This window comes from Salmo trutta, chromosome 38 (assembly GCF_901001165.1).
Source record: "Salmo trutta chromosome 38, fSalTru1.1, whole genome shotgun sequence".
NCBI classification, from domain to species: domain Eukaryota; kingdom Metazoa; phylum Chordata; class Actinopteri; order Salmoniformes; family Salmonidae; genus Salmo; species Salmo trutta.
In genome coordinates, this window is record NC_042994.1 from 30,471,192 (window position 1) to 30,493,041 (window position 21,850).

The 21,850-nt window shown below is 42.4% G+C and overlaps 1 protein-coding gene across 1 annotated transcript; it reads left to right on the forward strand.

Moving 5' to 3' along the window:
• The first annotated feature begins 5,246 nt into the window (after nucleotides 1-5,246).
• Nucleotides 5,247-20,458, forward strand: LOC115177691 (gastrula zinc finger protein XlCGF7.1-like). The gene is made up of 3 exons (XM_029738639.1): nucleotides 5,247-5,274; nucleotides 5,410-5,587; nucleotides 19,376-20,458. The coding sequence occupies exons 1-3, from the start codon at nucleotides 5,272-5,274 to the stop codon at nucleotides 20,029-20,031; spliced, it is 837 nt and encodes a 278-aa protein (XP_029594499.1). The 5' UTR covers nucleotides 5,247-5,271; the 3' UTR covers nucleotides 20,032-20,458.
• The last annotated feature ends 1,392 nt before the right edge of the window (nucleotides 20,459-21,850 follow it).

Here is a 21,850-nt window from a genome sequence, read left to right on the forward strand (position 1 = left end):
CAGTAGGACATTGGACAGATAAAGGCCTCTGAACAGTGGGACATAGGACAGGTTCAGGCCCAATACATGGTGGGACAGTAGTCCCCAGAGACTCTGAATGTGTCTTGACTTTCCAGTGTTTTCCCTACTGCATGTATTATAGTGGGTTATGTCAGTCTTAGGGGGAAGATCAGCTTTAATATTGAACATAGATTGTAGATTCCATCAATGTAATTGTCTGCATCATTTCTAATCCCCCATATAAAATATATAATTTTGTATGTAAATAAATAAATATATATATATATACTTACTGAACAAAAATATAAAGACAAAATGCAACAATTTTGAAGATTTGACTGAGTGACACTTCATATAAGGAGAAAAGTCTATGTAAATTAATTAGGCCCTAATCTATGCATTTACCATGACTGTGAATACAGTTATGTATCTGTTGGTCAACGACACCATAAAAAAATGGTACGGGCACGATCAGAAAACCAGTCAGTATCTGATGTGACAACCATTTGCCTCGAGTTCATCAGGCTGTTGATTGTGGCCTGTGGAATGTTGTCCCATTCCTCTTTAATGGCTGTGCGAAGTTGCTGGATATTAGCGGATACTGGAACACACTGTCATACATGTCAATGCAGAGCATCCCAAACATGCTCAATGGGTGACATGTCTGGTGTGTATGCAGGCCATGGAAGAACTGAGACATTTTCAGCTTCCAGGAATTGTGTACAGATCGTTGCGACATGGGGCTGTGCATTATCATGCTGAAATATGAGGTGATGGCGGCGGATGAATGGCACGACAATGGGCCTCAGGATCTCATCAATCTCATCGCAGTATCTCTGTGCATTCAAATTGCCAACGATAAAATCAAATTGTGTTTGTTGTCCGTAGCTTAGCCTACCCATACTGAACCCCACCATCACCATGGGGCACTCTGTTCACAACGTTGTGGAGATTTCATTCTGGTCTCTCTTAAAATAAACTGTCTTTGGCAGGAGGAAATCCAAACTTGGGCGAACCAAAGACGTCCAAACCATCAAGACGACACCTCTGCTCTCAGATTGGAAAGAGTTTTACCAAGTTAGTAAGCCTGAAAAGAAATTAGAGGACACACACGGGGGAGAAGCCTTACTACTGCTCCCATGTGGAAAGAGTTTTAGCCAGTTAGTTAACATGAAAAGACATGAGGGGATATACACAGAAGCCAAGCCATTGCTCCCAGTGTGGAGAGAGTTTTAGCTTGTTACGAACCCTCAAAGCTCATGAGCAGAATACACACAGGGGACAAGCCATACCATTGCACCCACTGTGGAAAGATTTTTAGCCACGTAGGACACCTGAAAGCTCATGAGTGAATACACACGGGGAGAAGCCTTACCACTACTCCCAGCGTGGAAAGCGTTTTAACCAGTTAGGAAAGCTGAAAGAACACATGAGACTGCACACAGGGGATAAGCCTTACAAATGCTCAGACTGTGGGAAGACATATTACTCATCACAGTCACTTAAAAGTCATGTGAGAATCCACACAGGAGAGAAGAATTACTTCTAGCGTGTAAATTGATATTTCACTTCACATTGACTTAAAATTCATCAGAGAACATACACAGTGTTCCCATTGTCTTATATTGTTGACTGAGAATGTGTTTACCTGTTTATACCGTATGAAAATGAATTGTACAAAGTATACTCAAACATAGATTTGTATGTTTTTATTAGAAAACGTGTTGAATATGGAGTATGTCAGTTTGAATATAGAGTAGATCAGATTCCATGTGTTTAAATTGTCCTTTTTTTAAACTCTGACACTGTGTGTGTTTATCTGGGTGTGTCATTCCTCCAGCACTACAGATAATCAAGTGATATTTGGATTTTCGGAAATCGAATTTTCAACTCCACTGATGGTTTTAAAAACTGTTGCGTGAAATAGAAAACGTGCTCTTGTCCCGTGTACTGTAGCCAACATCTCACATTACAGTGCTGGTAGGCTACCTACATGATGAGATTATTATGGATAAGAGAGATTTTATTTGTAAAATGGCAGCCAAGCATCGGTCATCATGTCACCAGAATAAGACCCTCAAAATGTATTGGAAAGGAGCATCAATCTCATCACATGCACTTTCACCCCCCTGTGAAGTTCATAACTTATTTCATCTGTAGCCTAATAAACTGCATGGTTTCCCAAGTCGTAGTGGGACGACCACACAACATGTCGTCGCGTGACTCCAAGTTAGCTAATATGTGATGGTTATATAAATATTTCCGCATAAAGGAGTTTTCACCGCCATTTCTCACTTATACATTTTTACTGACACAAAAAGACCCCACTATGTCAAACAAACTAACAAATTGTCTGTCGGCATTTATAAAAGTGTACAGGCATATCCTGTTTCCATCAGCCCGGTCATTACTTTTGAAATGGTTGGATCAATATCCACCTTCATGATATGGATGAAGCCTGATTTGGAATGTCTGAGTCGTTCTATCTGATGTCATAATACACTCCTCTGATAATCAAGTGATATTTGGAATGTCTGAGTAGTTCTATCTGATGTCATAATACATCCCTCTGATAATCAAGTGATATTTGGAATGGTTGAGTAGTTCTATCTGATGTCATAATACACCCCTCTGATAATCAAGTGATATTTGGAATGTCTGAGTAGTTCTATCTGATGTCATAATACACCACTCTGATAATCAAGTGATATTTGGAATATCTGAGTAGTTAAATCAAACAAACAAATTGTCAGCATTTATCAAATTGTGGATAGAAGTAAAGAGACTCCAGGGACGGTGATGAAGGCTGTGTTAAGCCAGCATTGTTCTCACTATGGAAGAGGGAGCAGGCAGCCATCATCCAGTCTCTCAAGGACAAAGGTGGGAGCACTGGTGTTTGATGACAGCTGATGACAGAAGTGACAGCCCTAGACACACAGCAAAGTTTGACGCGGTCAGTGTTGTTGAGCAGAGAACCAACCAGATTGTTCATGTTGAAGTTGTTCAGGTGCATAATACATTTTATTTGTTTAATTCTGTTTTATTCAATTAGAAAATTGTATAAAGCTGTATGTTTATTATTTCAACACCTGGCCCTAAGCTGTACCTCAGTACATTGACACTGTACCGGTGCCTCCTGTATATCAGCCTCGTTATTGTTATTTTATTGTGTTTCATTGTGTTACTTCTTATTTCTTTAGTTAACTCAGCAAACATTTTCTTAACACTTATTTTTCTCAACTGCATTGTTGGTTAAGGGCTTGTAAGTGAGCATTTCACGGTAAAGTCTACACCTGTTGTATTCAGCATTTCACAGTAAGGTCTACTACACCTGTTGTATTCATGTGACAAATAACATTTGATTTGAACTGAATATGGAGTATGTCAGTTTCAATGTTACGGTTTTTGATGAAATTATATTTTTCTAACTCAGGCTGTGTGTGTTTATCTGCGTCATTCCTTGAGCATTCCTTGTGGTCCTGTAGCTCAGTTGGTAGAGTATGGTGCTTGTTAAACCAGGGTAGTGGGTTTGATTCCTGGGACCACCCATATGTAAAGTGTTTGCGCACATGACTGCAAATCTCTTTGGATAAAAGTGTCTGCTAAACGGCAGATATATCCACTGATTATACCAAACATTTAGAACAACTTCCTAATATGCAATTGCACCCTCCCCTTTTTCCCTCAGAACAGCCTCAATTCATCGGGTTATGGACTCTACAAGGTGTCGAAAGCATTCCACAGGGATGCTGGCCCATGTTGACTCCAATGCTTCCCACAATTGTGTCAAGTTGGCTGGATGTCCTTTGGGTTCAGTGGAGGCTCCTCAGAGGAGGACCATCCTCAGTGATTTTCAGAAAAATAAAAATGTTAAAACATTTAAAACGTTTAATCCTTTTTAGATAAAACTATACTAAATATAATCACGTCACCATATAATTGATTAAAACATACTATTTTGCAAGGAAGGTCTACAGAAGCCTCAACAGCACTCTGTAGGGTAGCTGAGTAGAGAGAGAAAGACAATATCTAAGAGATAGAAGGAGAAGTGAGAGGGAGAGATTTCGTCATTTTTTTCCACTTTCAGTTTCTCTTACTTAGCTAGCAAATGCAGCTAGCTAGTTTAGCCTACTCAAACACCTGGCTCAAACAGAGGCGTTCTTTCTAATACTAAAAGTGTTATAACTGTTGTTTCCAAACTGCGTTACTCACTCCAGTCAGCAGATGGCGATGTGCTTCTTTCATGTGACGCTTCTTGCGTGACGTATAATTTACTGGACGCGACCCTTCAGGAACAACAACACAGCTACTCTTTCAACCACCTCGGTAGCTTGCTAGCCGACATACAACCGAAAGATTGATGCTTTAGGCCATGTTTATGTACATAGCTAATATCAGTGTTGTAAACACATTTCTGTCGACCTATCAACTGGTTACCTTTAACCTAATTTGCAAACGTGTTAAAGATTGATACTGAGCCTAGCGCTTGGCTTGTCGCTAATGCTAACTAGCTAGCTAACATCCCAGACCATGAGCACACTAAACTACTCATCCCCTGCTAAAGAAGAGGTCTGTTGTATGGAGAAAGAAGCTCTGGCGCTGAACATTGTCGTGAAAGAAGAAGAGGAGGATGTTTTCGTGAAAGAAGAGAAAGAACCTTTTAGAGAGGAAGAGGATGCTATCTCAATAAAGGTGAAGAAGGAAGACGTTTTGGCAGTGAAAGAGGAGACAGAAGATCTGATTAACACCAGTGAGTACTGTCTTAAAAACAGGGGCACAAACTATGTCGTTGTTGAACTGTGGGGCATTCTACTGAACAACACTTGAATATGTTGTTCAGTACTGTATAAATTGTTAATGCAATCTGCCATTAGTACATATATTTATTCAATTCTCCATATGGTCTATATTAAAGTTCACCTCATCTAATATAACAGGCTTTTAAAATTCAATATTGGTGTGTAATTTCTACTTAAAATTTCAAAGGCATGCAAAAGGCACAAATTTCGTGGAACAACCCTTGACATTTGCAACACAAACAGTATTTTAGGAAATCATGATCATGAAAATGCCCGTATTTGGCCCTGTTTAGAGATATTAATGCCTCTTGTAAGACCGTATGATTGTAATAGACGGTCGTAAGTTTACCATCTGTTTGATGTTCTCATTCACACAGGAGAGAGACATGACTATTGTGGATCCTCTGGGGAGCCTCAACAACATCCTGATGCTGACGAGGCAGAGAAGAGTCCCTCCAGATCAGAACACCAGATGGTACAGCTTGGTCTGGTCTAGCATACAGCTTGCTCTATCTGGGTCTGGGCTGGGTTTCTGTAAAGCACTTTATGACAACAGTGGCATCAGCATCCATAATGATATGTGTCTGTGTCTCCTCTTTATGGTTACCAGGACAACGCTAGCTCTTCCTCCCTCCCGGAGTCCCTGTGTCGTGCCTCTCCCGGTAGCACCTTACTGCTGGGTTTGAAGAGTTTGTCTGTGCTGCTGGTGGACTGCAGGAAAACAACGGGGCTGAGTGGAACTGTGAGAGGAGGAGAAGAGAAGAAAGGATCAGATTTGACACATCAAAGTAAGTGCTGTAGTTTAGTTTGAACAAATAAAATAGATCTGCCCACTGGTATCTGTTACCAGGACAACCAGCAGAGTTCTGTTGACATGAAGATAGACTGGTGTAAATTGATATCATATGAATATCATAACACTGAAAAAGGATTCTGCCAATGAAAAGCGAGAAACCAATAGACTATAAAACCTTGATGAAAGTTAGCTTTAGAGAGAAAGTTTCAAGATGATCTGATGTAAGGTGCATGTTTTACAAAAACTTTTCCTAAAAACATCAATCAATCAAAGGTATTTATAAAGCCCTTCTTACATCAGCTGATATCTCAACGTGCTGTACAGTCGTGGCCAAAAGTTTTGAGAATGACACAAATATACATTTTCACAAAGTTTGCTGTCTCAGTTTGTATGATGGCAATTTGCATATACTCCAGAATGTTATGAAGAGTGATCAGATGAATTGCAATCAATTGCAACGTCCTTCTTTGCCATGCAAATGAACTGAATCCCTTCACAGGCAAGGATATTGCTGCCAGTAAGATTGCAACTAAATAAACAATTTATCGGATCATCAAGAACATAAAGGAGAGCGGTTCAATTGTTGTGAAAAAGGCTTCAGGGCGTCCAAGAAAGTCCAGCAAGCGCCAGTAACGTCATCCCATAAAGTTGATTCAGCTGGGGGTTCGGGGCACCACCAGTACAGAGCTTGCTCAGGAATGGCAGCAGGTAGGTGTGACTGCATCTGCACGCACAGTGAGGCGAAGACTTTTGGAGGATGGCCTGGTGTCAAGAAGGGCAGCAAAGAAGCCATTTCTCTCCAGGAAAAACATCAGGGACAGACTGATATTCAGCAAAAGGTACAGGGATTGGACTGCTGAGGACTGGGGTAAAGTCATTTTCTCTGATTAATCCCCTTTCCGATTGTTTGGGGCATTGTGGGAGATAAGCAGCTGTGCTGAAGGAGAAAGAACATAAATACATTGGCTATAGGAGGAGAAGAAGACATCTGGTTCTAATAGAGCAACAGGCCACGGTGGGAGGCATAGCGACCTGACAACTGTACTTGAGTTATGCAGAAAGGGCCCCAAATACATTCAAGATAGTCAGACAAAGGGGCACAGAGAAAAGGATGGCGGCAAGAGGACCACACATGAGCATGCAGTGCATGCATTATTTTTGTACCACATGAGGAGGCCCTGCTAGCATTATAATCTATACAGCTGTCAGATGTGGGCGTCAACAAGCAACAACTGATATGGAGAGATAATGGTAAAGAACGGTCAAGGGAAGCTATTTTCATATAGAGGGAGGGGACTCTATACGTTATGCAAAGACAGAATCCTATAAAGATAGGACTCTGTAATATGAGAATGTAGTCTTTTCCATGGAGGGGCTTGGCTCTGTTACGTGTGTAATAGGGTCCTTCCATGGAAGGGCTCGGCTTTGCTACTCTGTATTAAAGTCTATATTGAATTCACAAGTTCTTGTAAGAGTATTATGTTCTTAACCTCTATGGGCTAGGTGGGACGCTACCTACTCAACAGCCAGTGTAATCCCGTGGCGCGATATTCAAATACCTTAGAAATGCTATTACTTCAATTTCTCAAACATATGACTATTTTACACCATTTTAAAGACAAGACTCTCGTTAATCTAACCACACTGTCCGATTTCAAAAAGGCTTTACAACGAAAGCAAAACATTAGATTATGTCAGCAGAGTACCCAGCCAGAAATAATCAGACACCCATTTTTCAAGCTAGCATATAATGTCACATAAACCCAAACCACAGCTAAATGCAGCACTAACCTTTGATGATCTTCATCAGATGACACACCTAGGACATTATGTTATACAATACATGCATGTTTTGTTCAATCAAGTTCATATTTATATCAAAAACCAGCTTTTTACATTAGCATGTGACTAGCATGTGACTAGCATTCCCACCGAACACTTCCGGTGAATTTACTAAATTACTCACGATAAACGTTAACAAAAAAACATAACAATTATTTTAATTATTATAGATACAGAACTCCTATATGCACTCGCTATGTCCGATTTTAAAATAGCTTTTCGGTGAAAGCACATTTTGCAATATTCTAAGTAGATAGCCCGGCATCACAGGGCTAGCTATTTAGACACCCACCAAGTTTAGCCCTCACCAAAGTCAGATTTACTATAAGAAAAATGTTATTACCTTTGCTGTTCTTCGTCAGAATGCACTCCCAGGACTTCTACTTCAATAACAAATGTTGGTTTGGTCCCAAATAATCCATAGTTATATCCAAATAGCGCCGTTTTGTTAGTGCGTTCAAGACACTATCCGAAGGGTAAATAAGGGTGATGCGCCCGACGCGTTTCGTGACAAAAAAATTCTAAATATTCCATTACCGTACTTCGAAGCATGTCAACCGCTGTTTAAAATCAATTTTTATGCAATTTTTCTCGTAAAAAAGCAATAATATTCCGACCAGGAGTGGTTGTTTTCGTTCAAAGAGAGAGAAAGTAAACATGGTGTCAGCTCGGGCACGCGCGCCCCAGTCTCATTGTTCTCAGATCGACCACTTACAAAATGCGCTAATGTTTTTCAGCCAGGGCCTGCAAAGCCACCATTCAGCTTTCTGGCGCCTTCTGAGAGCCTATGGGAGCGTTAGAAAATGTCACGTCATGCCAGAGATCCCCTGTTTTGGTTAGAGATGATCAAGAAGGCCATGAAATGGTCAGAGAGAGCGCTTCCTGTTTGGAATCTTCTCAGGTTTTGGCCTGCCAAATGAGTTCTGTTATACTCACAGACAACATTCAAACAGTTTTAGAAACTTTAGGGTGTTTTCTATCCAAAACAAACAATTTTATGCATATTCTAGTTACTGGGCAGGAGTAGTAACCAGATTAAATCGGGTACGTTTTTTATCCGGCCGGGCAAATACTGCCCCCTAGCCCCAACAGGTTTTAAGACAATTTTCCACGACAGCATCCGAAAACCCACAAATTCTGACAAACTCCAAGCATTGATTATGCAAGAATGGGCTGCCATCAGTCAGGATGAGGCCCAGAAGTTAACTGACAGCATGCCAGGGTGGATTGCGTAGGTTTTGAAAAAGGGTCAGCAATGCAAATATTGACTCTTTGCATCAACTTCATGTAATTGTCAATAAAAGCATTTGACACTTATGAAATGCTTGTAATTATACTTCTGTATTCCATAGTAACATCTGACAAAAATATCCAAAGACACTGAAGCAGCAAACTTTGTGGAAATTAATATTTGTGTCATTCTCCAAATTTTTGGCCACGACTGTACAGAAACCCAGCCTAAAACCCCAAACAGCAAGCAATGCAGGTGTAGAAGCACGGTGGCTAGGAAAAACTCCCTAGAAAGGCCAGAACCTAGGAAGAAACCTAGAGAGGAACCAGGCTATGAGGGGTGGCCAGTCCTCTTCTGGCTGTGCTGGGTGGAGATTTTAACAGAACATGGCCAAGATGTTCAAATGTTCATAGATGACCAGCAGGGTCAAATAATAATAATCACAGTGGTTGTCGAGGGTGCAACAGGTCAGCACTTCAGGAGTAAATGGCAGTTGGCTTTTCATTGCCGATCATTCAGAGTATCTCTACCACTCCTGCTGTCTCCAGAGAGTTGAAAACAGCAGGTCTGGGACAGGTAGCATGTCCGGTGAACAGGTCAGGGTTCCATAGCCGCAGGCAGAACAGTTGAAACTGGAGCAGCAGCACGGCCAGGTGGACTGGGGGACAGCAAGGAGTCATCAGGCCAGGTAGTCCTGAGGCATGGTCCTAGGGCTCAGGTCCTCCGAGAGAAAGAGAGAATTAGAGAGAGCATAAATTCACACAGGACATCGGATAAGACAGGAGAAATACTCCAGATATAACAGACTGACCCTAGCCCCCCGACACAAACTACCGCAGCATAAATACTGGAGGCTGAGACAGGAGGGATCGGGAGACACTGTGGCCCCATCCAACGATACCCCCTGACAGGTCCAAACAGGCAGGATATAACCCCAACCACTTTGCCAAAGCACAGCCCCCACACCGCTAGAGGGATATCTCCCACCACCAACTTACCATCCTGAGACAAGGCCGAGTATAGCCCACAAAGATCTCCGCCACAGCACAACCCAAGGGGGGGCGCCAACCCGGACAGGAAGATCATGTCAGTTACTCAACCCACTCAAGTGACGCACCCCTCCTAGGGACGGCATGGAAGAGCACCAGTAAGCCAGTGACTCAGTCCCTGTAATAGGGTTAGAGGCAGAGAATCCAAGTGGAGAGAGGGGAACCGGCCAGGCAGAGACAGCAAGAGCGGTTCGTTGCTCCAGTGCCTTTCCGTTCACCTTCACACTCCTGGGCCAGACTACACTCAATCATAGGACCTACTGAAGAGATGAGTCTTCAATAAAGACTTAAATGTTGAGATCGAGTCTGTGTCTCTCACATGGGTAGGCAGACGATTCCATAAAAATTGAGCTCTATAGGAGAAAGCCCTGCCTCCAGCTGTTTGTTTAGAAATTTTAGGGACAGTAAGGAGGCCTGCGTTTTGTGACCGTAGCGTACGTGTAGGTATGTACGGCAGGACCAAATCGAAAAGATAGGTAGGAGCAAGCCCATGTAATGCTTTGTAGGTTAGCAGTAAAACCTTGAAGTCAGACCTTGCCTTAACAGGAAGCCAGTGTAGAGAGGCTAGCACTGGAGTAATATGATCAAATGTTTTGGTTCTAGTCAATATTCTAGCAGCCGTGTTTAGCACTAACTGAAGTTTATTTAGTGCTTTATCCGGGTAGCCGGAAAGTAGAGCATTGTAGTAGTCTAACCTAGAAGTGACAAAAGCATGGATTAATTCTTCTGCATCATTTTTGGACAGAAAGCTTCTGATTTTTGCAATGTTACGTAGATGGAAAAAAGCTGTCCTTGAAACAGTCTTGATATGTTCGTCAAAAGAGAGATCAGGGTCCAGAGTAACGCCGAAGTTCTTCACAGTTTTACTTGAGACGACTGTACAACCATCAAGATTAATTGTCAGATTCAACAGAAGATCTCTTTGTTTCTTGAGACCAAGAACAAGCATCTCTGTTTTGTCCCGAGTTTAAAAGTAGAACATTTGCAGCCATCCACTTCCTTATGTTTGAAACACAGGCTTCCAGGGAGGGCAATTTTGGGGCTTCACCATGTTTCATCGAAATGTACAGCTGTGTGTCATCCGCAATGCAGTGAAATGTAACATTATGTTTCCGAATGACATCACCAAGAGGTAAAATATATAGAGAAAACTATAGTGGTCCTTAAACGGAACGGATCACCAGAATTTACAGTTGATTTGTCAGAGGACAAACCATCCACAGAGACAAACGGATATCTTTCCGACAGATAAGATCTAAACCAGGCCAGAACTTGTCCGTGTAGACCAATTTGGGTTTCCAATCTCTCCAAAAGAATGTGGTGATCGATGGTATCAAAAGCAGCACTAAGGTCTCGGAGCACGAGGACAGATGCAGAGCCTCGGTCTGACGCCATTAAAAGGTAATTTACCACCTTCACAAGTGCGGTCTCAGTGCTATGATGGGGTCTAAAACCAGACTGAAGCATTTCGTATACATTGTTTGTCTTCAGGAAGGCAGTGAATTTCTGCGCAACAGCTTTTTCAAAACATTTTGAGAGGAGTGGGAGATTCGATATATGTCGATAGTTTTAAATTTTTTCTGCGTCCGGGTTTGGCTTTTTCAAGAGAGGCTTTATTACTGCCACTTTTAGTGAGTTTGGTACACATCCGGTGGATAGAGAGCCGTTTATTATGTTCAACATAGGAGGGCCAAGCACAGGAAGCAGCTCTTTCAGTAGTTTAGTTGGAATATGGTCCAGTATGCAGCTTGAAGGTTTAGAGGCCATGATTATTTTAATCAATGTGTCAAGAGATATAGTACTAAAACACTTTAGTGTCTCCCTTGATCCTAGGTCCTGGCAGAGTTGTGCAGACTCAGGACAACTGAGCTTTAGAGGAATACTCAAATTTAAAGAGGAGTCCGTAATTTGCTTTCTAATGATCATGATCTTTTCCTCGAAGAAGTTCATGAATTTATCACTGCTGAGGTGAAAGCCACCCTCTCTTGGGGAATGCTGCTTTTTAGTTAGCTTTGCGACAGTATCAAAAATACATTTTGGATTGTTCTTATTTTCCTAAATTAAGTTGGAAAAATAGGATGATCGAGCAGCAGTGAGGGCTCTTCGATCCTGCACGGTACTGTCTTTCCAAGCTAGTTGGAGAAGACTTCCAGTTTGGTGTGGCGCCATTTCCATTACAATTTTCTGGAAGCTTGCTTCAAAGCTCGTGTATTTTCTGTATACCAGGGAGCTAGTTTCTTTTGACAAATGTTTTTTGTTTTTAGGGGTGCGACTGCATCTAGACTATTGCGCAAGGTTAAATTGAGTTCCTCAGTTAGGTGTTTAACTGATTTTTGTACTCTGACGTCCTTGGGTAGGCGGAGGGAGTCTAGAAGGGCATCTAGCAATCTTTGGGTTGTCTGAGAATCTTTGGGTTGTCTGAGAATTTATTGCACGACTTTTGATGATCCTTGGTTGGGGTCTGAGCAGATTATGTTTTGCGATTGCAAACGTAATAAAATGGTGGTCCGATAGCCCAGGATTATGAGGAAAAACATTAAGATCCACAACATTTATTCCACGGGACAAAACTAGGTCCAGAGTATGACTGTGGCAGTGAGTAGGTCCGGAGATATGTTTGACAAAACCCACTGAGTCGATGATGGCTCCAAAAGCCTTTTGGAGTGGGTCTGTGGACTTTTCCATGTGAATGTTAAAGTCACCAAAAATGTGAATATTATCTGCCATGACTACAATGTCCGATTAGGAATTCAGGCAACTCAGTGAGGAACGCTGTATATGGCCCAGGAGGCCTGTAAACAGTAGCTATAAAAAGTGATTGAGTCGGCTGCATAGATTTCATGACTAGAAGCTCAAAAGACAAAAACATATTTTTTTTTGTAAATTGAAATTTGCTATCATAAATGTTAGCAACACCTCCGCCTTTGCAGGATGCACGGGGGATATGGTCACTAGTGTAACCAGGAGGTGAGGCCCCATTTAACACAGTAAATTCATCAGGCTTAAGCCATGTTTCAGTCAGGCCAATCACATCAAGATTATGATCAGTGGTTAGTTCATTGACTATAACTGCCTTGGAAGTGAGGGATCTAACATTAAGTAGCTCTATTTTGAGATGTGAGGTATCACAATCTCTTTCAATAATGGCAGGAATGGAGGAGGTCTTTATTCCAGTGAGATTGCTAAGGCGAACACCGCCATGTTTAGTTTTCCCCAACCTAGGTCGAGGCACAGACACGTTCTCAATGGGGATAGCTGAGCTGACTACACTGACTGTGCTAGTGGCAGACTTCACTAAGCTGGCAGGCTGTGCTTCCTGGCCTGCACCCTATCTCATTGTGGAGCTAGAGGAGTTAGAGCCCTGTCTATGTTCGTAGATAAGATGAGAGCACCCCTCCAGCTAGGATGGAGTCCGTCACTCCTCAACAGGCCAGGCTTGGTCCTGTTTGTGGGTGAGTCCCAGAAAGCGGGCCAATTATCTACAAATTCTATCTTTTGGGAGGGGCAGAAAACAGTTTTCAACCAGCGATTGAGTTGTGAGACTCTGCTTGTAGAGCTCATCACTCCCCCTAACTGGGAGGGGGCCTGAGACAATTACTCGATGCCGACATCTTTCTAGCTGATTTACACGCTGAAGCTATGTTGCGCTTGGTGACCTCTGACTGTTTCATCCTAACATCGTTGGTGCCGACGTGGATAACAATATCTCTATACTCTCTACACTCGCCAGTTTTAGCTTTAGCCAGCACCATCTTCAGATTAGCCTTAACGTCAGTAGCCCTGCCCCCTGGTAAACAGTGTATGATCACTGGATGATTTGTTTTAAGTCTGCAGGTAATGGAGTCACCAATGACTAGGGTTTTCAATTTGTCAGAGCAAATGGTGAGAGGCTTTGGCGTCTCAGACCCCGTAATGGGAGGAGTAGAGACCAGAGAAGGCTCGGCCTCTGACTCGCTGCTTAATGAGGAGAACCGGTTGAAAGTTTCTATCGGCTGAATGAGCGACACCGGTTGAGCATTCCTACAGCATTTCCCTCCAGAAGCCATGAGAAAGTTGTCCGGCTGCTGGGACTGTGCGAGGGGGTTTATAGTAACGTTACTATCTGTACTTACTGGTGGCACAGACGCTGTTTCATCCTTTCCGACACTGAAATTACCCTTGCCTAACGGCTCCGTCTGAAGCTGGGCTTGCAGCACAGCTCTCCTCACCATAAGGCGATCGTTCTTCTGTATATTATGAGTACAGTGACTGTAATTAGAAGGCCTCATGTTAATGTTACTACTTAGCTTCGGCTGGTGGAGGTCCTGACGAACCACGTCCAGATAAAGCGTCCGGAGTGAAAAAGTTGAATGAAAAAAGTCGAGCGAGGGGGGGAAAAACTAAAAATATAAACGGTAATTAAAAAATAGAAACCTTAAAGCTGTCCCAGTCAACACCCCTATCTTTACAAGACTCTAGAAGAGGCAGACAAAACTCCAGACACTTCAATGTGGTCTGTATTGCTTCATTAACATCTGATCTACACAACTTGTTAAAAATGTGAAATATTTTTTTATAACAAGCTCCGTAAGCCTTTTTCTAAAAGCTATGAAATATGATTAAATGAAAAGCTTCTTTTTTTGGTCTTGGACAAAACTCCTTACATTTCCTACTTTAACAGGTCAAATAAAGCCTGAACTCCAACATATAGACCTTACAGAACATGGTTTCATTTGGAAATGACTAACTTTATTAATTTCATATGTAACTGACATCAGTGTGCTGCTAACAGTTTAGCTTCCTCCACTGTCCCCATACTGGACTCAAACTAGTGAGCCTCTGCTTCTCAACACACGTCACCGCCCTCCTTGATAATTAACTCTATTCAGAGTGCTAGAGCCACACACTCACTATAGCACAATAAGTGGTGTGTATTTAACAGATGGTGAGATCAGAAACATCAGTCCCTTTGTTTGCTCTGTTTCAGAGCTACTCTGCTTTCTGACAAGGGAAAGCCTTTTCAACTATAAAGGTGTATTTGTGTTGTGGAAATATTGAATCCAATATTTCTCAGATACCGGAGCTTGTGAATTCAAATAGACTTTATTACAAAAGTAACAGAAGCTGAGCAATTCCATGGAACGATTGATTTGTCTTGTTCAAAACATCAGTATTTATACATTTCCACTAGACACGTTCCCTCCTTTCTATGTAAATGATTAACTCCCCTTGGCCGTGCGCCACCATTATCTTTCTGTTTTAATTCTGGCTTGTTTACGCCAACATCTGACTCAGTTTAGATTATATTGGTGGCGCAACCACAGGTTCACTATTAAAAATAATACATTTATGACATATGTTCCCAGTATAAGTACATTTCCAATTAATACAACCATGTCTTCCCAATACATATACATAGCTTTTGGCCCCTGTATTGGTTGGTAAAAATGCATAGTCATTGTCCCACACCAGTTCAGGTCTGTGTCACTTGGAAATGATTAACCCTTGGCCTGTCTAGTAACCTTGACTAGATTCTATGTGGCCCCAAATTGGCTCAGCTTAGCTTATTTACATAGATACCTCTTAGTTCTGTTTCTTCATGTCTAGTAGTTATAACTCTATGTTGGACCATTCCTGTACATCCACATGGTTTCCACCTTCATTCTGCTTACACATGTCTAATGTTAAACCTTATATTGCTTCTTCTTCCTACTTCCAAAGGAAATAGTATTGGTACTGGAAAATCACCAGGTGACTGGAGACTCTCCAACATGGGTACTGGAAAATCACCAGGTGACTGGAGACTCTCCAACATGGGTACTGGAAAATCACCAGGTGACTGGAGACTCTCCAACATGGGTACTGGAAAATCACCAGGTGACTGGAGACTCTCCAACATGGGTACTGGAAAATCACCAGGTGACTGGAGACTCTCCAACATGGGTACTGGAAAATCACCAGGTGACTGGAGACTCTCCAACATGGGTACTGGAAAATCACCAGGTGACTGGAGACTCTCCAACATGGGTACTGGAAAATTACAAAAGAGCTGGATTTTTCCCCAACAGCTGCCATTTAGGCTGCAACAACAATACAGTGGGGGAACACCCCCTGATCTGTTGTTTTATGAAGGGTCACCTACGCCCAGTACCCAAACAGCTAGTCCCATTTTGGGAATTTTCTATTGTGCTTCAGGCCATTTCCACTGCTGGAGCCGCTGGAAAGAATAGAAATTACATTTCTCTCGTTTAAAACCGCTTTACTTTAGCCATTACATCCGTATAATGAGTTCCACCCCCAAACCTTCATGAGTTTCTATAGTAGCAAGGATCTGACACCTCCGGAGGGCTTGATGGCTCAATCCACCAGAGGTATGGTTACAACATAGGCATTGTTCAAAGGCATCTCTGTTCAAGAGATCTGTAATGCAGCATGTTGTGGTGATGTACCTTCATGAGGTTCTACTGACTGGACATCACTACACATACGGTGAGTAGAGTGGGGACCTCTGAGGGATGATCCTGTCTTGGCATCAGAGAGTATATGAGCTCTATGGCAGACCTCAGAGGGATGATCCTGTCTAGACTTGGCATTACAGTATATTATGTTAAACAATATATACAAAATCTCTATATTTGTCAATATTCATAAATTGTAAGAAATGTTTGAACGAAATCAAAATACAAATCAAATGTTATTTTATTTGTCACATGCGATGAATACAACCTTACTGTCAAATGCTTACTTACAAGCCCTTAACCAACACTGCAGTTTTAAGAAAAAAATAGATAAGTAAAGAATAATTAAAGAGCAGCAGTAAAATAACAGTAGCGAGGCTTTATACAGGTATTACCGGTACTGAGTCAATGTGGAGGCTGTATACAGGTATTACCGGTACAGAGTCAATGTGGAGGCTTTATACAGGTATTACCGGTACAGAGTCAATGTGGAGGCTGTATACAGGTATTACCGGTACAGAGTCAATGTGGAGGCTTTATACAGGTATTACCGGTACAGAGTCAATGTGGAGGCTGTATACAGGTATTACCGGTACAGAGTCAATGTGGAGGCTGTATACAGGTATTACCGGTACAGAGTCAATGTGGAGGCTATATACAGGTATTACCGGTACAGAGTCAATGTGGAGGCTGTATACAGGGGGTACCGGTACAGAGTCAATGTGGAGGCTATATACAGGGGGTACCGGTACAGAGTCAATGTGGAGGCTATATACAGGTATTACCGGTACAGAGTCAATGTGGAGGCTGTATACAGGTATTACCGGTACAGAGTCAATGTGGAGGCTGTATACAGGTATTACCGGTACAGAGTCAATGTGGAGGCTGTATACAGGGGGTACCGGTACTGAGTCAATGTGGAGGCTGTATACAGGTATTACCGGTACAGAGTCAATGTGGAGGCTATATACAGGTATTACCGGTACAGAGTCAATGTGGAGGCTGTATACAGGGGGTACCGGTACAGAGTCAATGTGGAGGCTATATACAGGGGGTACCGGTACAGAGTCAATGTGGAGGCTATATACAGGTATTACCGGTACAGAGTCAATGTGGAGGCTGTATACAGGTATTACCGGTACAGAGTCAATGTGGAGGCTGTATACAGGTATTACCGGTACAGAGTCAATGTGGAGGCTGTATACAGGGGGTACCGGTACAGAGTCAATGTGGAGGCTGTATACAGGGGGTACCGGTACTGAGTCAATGTGGAGGCTGTATACAGGGGGTACCGGTACTGAGTCAATGTGGAGGCTGTATACAGGGGGTACCGGTACAGGTTAGTCAAGGAAAAATACTACTCCTATTACAGAGCATGTGGTAAAGATTCATATGACACCCATTGTTGGAGGACTGTAGCATCTAATGATGAAACATTATGGAGTCTTAAAGGAGGACTTTAGCATCTAATGATGAAACATTATGAAGTCTTAAAGGAGGACTGTAGTATCTAATGATGAAACATTATGGAGTCTTAAAGGAGGACTGTAGTATCTAATGATGAAACATTATGGAGTCTTAAAGGAGGACTGTAGCATCTAATGATGAAACATTATGGAGTCTGATGCTTTAAAGGAGAAGTTTACCCAGAATCCAGAAACTCCTAAGTGATTCCATACATTGAAACTAGTCCAGTGTAGTTTTCCCTCTCCTCCTCTCTCTCCCTGTAGTGTTGTGCTGAAACAGCTGCAAAAAAAAATATTTCAAAGATAAATCATAATAATCCAAATAACTTCACAGATCTTCATTGTAAAGGGTTTAAACACTGTTTTCCATGCTTGTTCAATGAACCATAAACAATGAATGATCATGCACCTGTGGAACGGTCGTTAAGACACAAACAGCTTACAGACGGTAGGAAATTAAGGTCACAGTTATGAAAACTTAGGACTCTAAAGAGGCCTTTCTACTGACTCTGAAAAACACCAAAAGAAAGATTCCCAGGGTCCCTGCTCATCTGCGTGAACGTTCCTTAGGCATGCTGCAAGGAGGCATGAGGACTGCAGATGTGGCCAGGGAAATAATTTGCAATGTCCGTACTGTGAGAAGCCTAAGACAGTGCTACGGGGAGACAGGACGGACAGCTGATCGTCCTCGCAGTGGCTGACCACGTGTAACAACACCTGCACAGGATCGGTACATCCGAACAACACACCTGCTGGACAGGTACAGGATGGCAACAACAACTGCCCGAGTTACACCAGGAACACACAATCCCTCCATCAGTGCTCAGACTGTCCGCAATAGGCTGAGAGAGGCTGGACTGAGGGCTTGTAGGCCTGTTGTAAGGCAGGTCCTCCCCAGACATCACCGGCAACAACGTTGCCTATGGGCACAAACCCACCGTCGCTGGACCAGACAGGACTGGCAAAAAGTGCTCTTCACTGACGAGTCGCGGTTTTGTCTCAACAGGGGTGATGGTCGGATTCGTGTTTATCGCCGAAGGAATGAGCGTTACACCGAGGCCTGTACTCTGGAGCGGGATCGATTTGGAGGTGGAGGGTCGGTCATTGTCTGGGGCGGTGTGTCACAGCATCATCGGACTGAGCTTGTTGTAAAGCAGGCAATCGCAACGCTGTGCGTTACAGGGAAGACATCCTCCTCCCTTATGTGGTACCCTTCCTGCAGGCTCATCCTGACATGACCCTCCAGCATGACAATGCCACCAGCCATACTGCTCATTCTGTGCGTGATTTCCTGCAAGACAGGAATGTCAGTGTTCTGCCATGGCCAGCGAAGAGCCCGGATCTCAATCCCATTGAGCACGTCTGGGACCTGTTGGATCGGAGGATGAGGGCTAGGGCCATTCCCCCAGAAATGTCCGGGAACTTGCAGGTGCCTTGGTGGAAGAGTGTGGTAACATCTCACAGCAAGAACTGGCAAATCTGGTGCATCTCCATGAGGAGGAGAGTTTTTTATGATCTGACTTATAAAACAGAATTAATAAAAGAAGTAAACATATTATCAGTAATTACCAGGAAGCTCTACAACATCATTTATTTTTAAAAAATCACACCAAGATTGTTTTAAATGATGAAATGTTTGAAAACTGGCTTCAGATTATTGAGGGATCTGATTTGGATTAAACCTCATAGCAAGGCAGTTTTATCATGTGAAGGTTTCATTCAGGTCTCTCTTTAAATAAACACTGTCTTTGGCAGGAGAAAAAACAAACCCGGAGGAACCAGGGACGTCCAAACCAGCAAGACGACACCTCTGCTCCCAGTGTGGAAAGAGTTTTAACCAGTTAGGAAGACTGAAAGTCCATGAGCGAATACACACCGGGGAGAAGCCTTACCACTGCTCCCAGTGTGGAACTAGGTTTACCAGGCTAGGAAGCCTGAAAAGACATGAGAGGACACACACAGGAGAGAAGCCATACCATTGCTCCCACTGTGAAAAGAGTTTCACAGAGTTAGGAAACATGAAAGCTCATGAGCGAATACACACTGGGGAGAATCCTTTCCATTGCACCTGGTGTGGAACCAGTTTTAACAATTTAGGAAAACTGAAAGCTCACGAGCGAATACACACTGGGGAGAAGCCTTACCACTGCACCCATTGTGGAAAGCGTTTTAACCGGTTACAAAACCTGAAAGCTCATGAGCGAATACATACAGGGGAGAAGCCATACAATTGTGCCCAGTGTGGAAAGATTTTTAATCAGTTAGCAAACCTGAAATCTCATGAGCACATGAGACTGCACACAGGGGAGAAGCCTTACAAATGCTCAGACTGTGGGAAGACATATTACTCATCACAGTCACTTAATCGTCATGTGAAAATCCACACAGGAGAGAAGAATTACTTCTCCTAGTGTGTAAATTGATATGTCACATCACATTGACATAAAATTCATCAGAGAACATACACAGTGCTCCCATTGTCTTATAATGTTGACTGTTTACTTGTTTATACCAATGTACCAAGTATACTCACAAATATATGTGTATGTTTTTATTAGAAATCATGAATTGAATATGGAGTATGTCAGTTTGAATATAGAGTAGATCATATTCCATGTGTTTAAAGGGTCCATTTTTAAACTGTGTGTTTATCTGGGTGTGTCTTTCCTCCAGCACTACAGATAATCAAATGATATTTGGATGTGATGCATTTGTTCCATTGTTTACATTTCAGTTGGTTTCCCACTCTGATGATTTATATCTGACAGAGGGGCTTTAAAGGAATAGTATGGTGACATATTAGTGGGGCTTGAAATAAATAGGATTATTAATCATAAACTCCTGTAGCAACAATACACTGCAGCTTTGACGTCAAGAAGAGAATGGGCTGATGGGTAGTGGTGCTACTCTATAGGTAAGGCTGTCCAATATGAATGTTCAATACACACAATAGGTTGATCGGTTGTCTGTTAGCTAGCTGCTACAGTCCAATATGAATGTTCAATACACACAATAGGTTGATCAGTAGCCAGTTAGCTAGCTGCTACAGTCCAATATGAATGTTCAATACACACAATAGGTTGATCAGTAGCCAGTTAGCTAGCTGACACAGCTAGCTGACACAGCTCTAGCTGACACAGCTCTAGCTGACACAGCTCTAGCTAACACAGCTAGCTAACACCAAAGTCAAAATGCCCTCCAGGCCTGGTGGTGGCAGCAGTACTCTACAACCACTGTTTATCGGAGCTTCCTGAGGGGAAAATAATTAAGCTGTATATAGCTTGATTAACAACGTTTCCAGACAAAGTGTGAGTAAAGTCATACCGTATAATTATAAAAACAAATGAATCACAACCGCTGTGATGGAAACAGGAAGTTGTGATTGGTGATGGTGTACAGTCCACTATGAATGTTCAATGCACACAATAGGTTGACTGGGGAGGTGATGTACCAGAGTCAAAGTCCTGCAATAAGAGCTAAGATGCTAATGTTTGTGTAAACTATATATATTTGTGTTCTGTGGTTGTTACTGAGGTGGCTGATATCCCACTCCATAGTTAAGGCTGAACAGTGACTATAGGTAGGTATTAAATTAGATTTTATAGAACATGTACAGGACTTGTATTTTTATATGTCATAATTGGATAACCCCCCCCTGAGTTAATACTTTGTGGAAGCATGTTTGGCAGCCATTACAGCTGTGAATAGTTGTCATTAAGATTCAACTTTTCGCAACTCTTGGGGCAACATATATCCATAGATTTGGTCAAAATTGCTAATTGATGGACAGTGATATTTAAACCTGATTTGTCTCTGATTATTTTTTTCCAGCAGATTTAAGTCAGGACTGAGAACAGACCCCTTAGGAACACTCAACAGGTCTTGGAAAGCCATTCTGGTCTTTTGCGTAAACATTTGTGTGATTGTCCCTCAGAAAAATAAAATCCTATCCCAGGGTTAGGTTTTCAGAAGACTGAGGTGGGTTTTCCTCAAACTTTTTACCTGGGCTTTGCTCCTTTCATATTTATTTTGATCCTGACAAACTCCCCAGTCCCTGCCGGTGACATGCATACCCATAACATGCTGCTGCCACCACAATACTTATTGTGTGGTTAATGTGTGGTTTATTTCCAGGTCATCAGACTGTTAAATAGTCACCACTAGCCGGCCTCCGCCCAGTACCCTGCCCTGAACTTTAGTCACTGTTACTAGCCATCTACCACCCAGTAC

Excerpts from the sequence above, each read along its gene's own strand:
- LOC115177691 (XM_029738639.1), top strand. Across the intron at positions 5,588-19,375 it reads ATCAGATTTGACACATCAAA|GAGAAAAAACAAACCCGGAG; the intron begins GTAAGTGCTGTA and ends TGTCTTTGGCAG.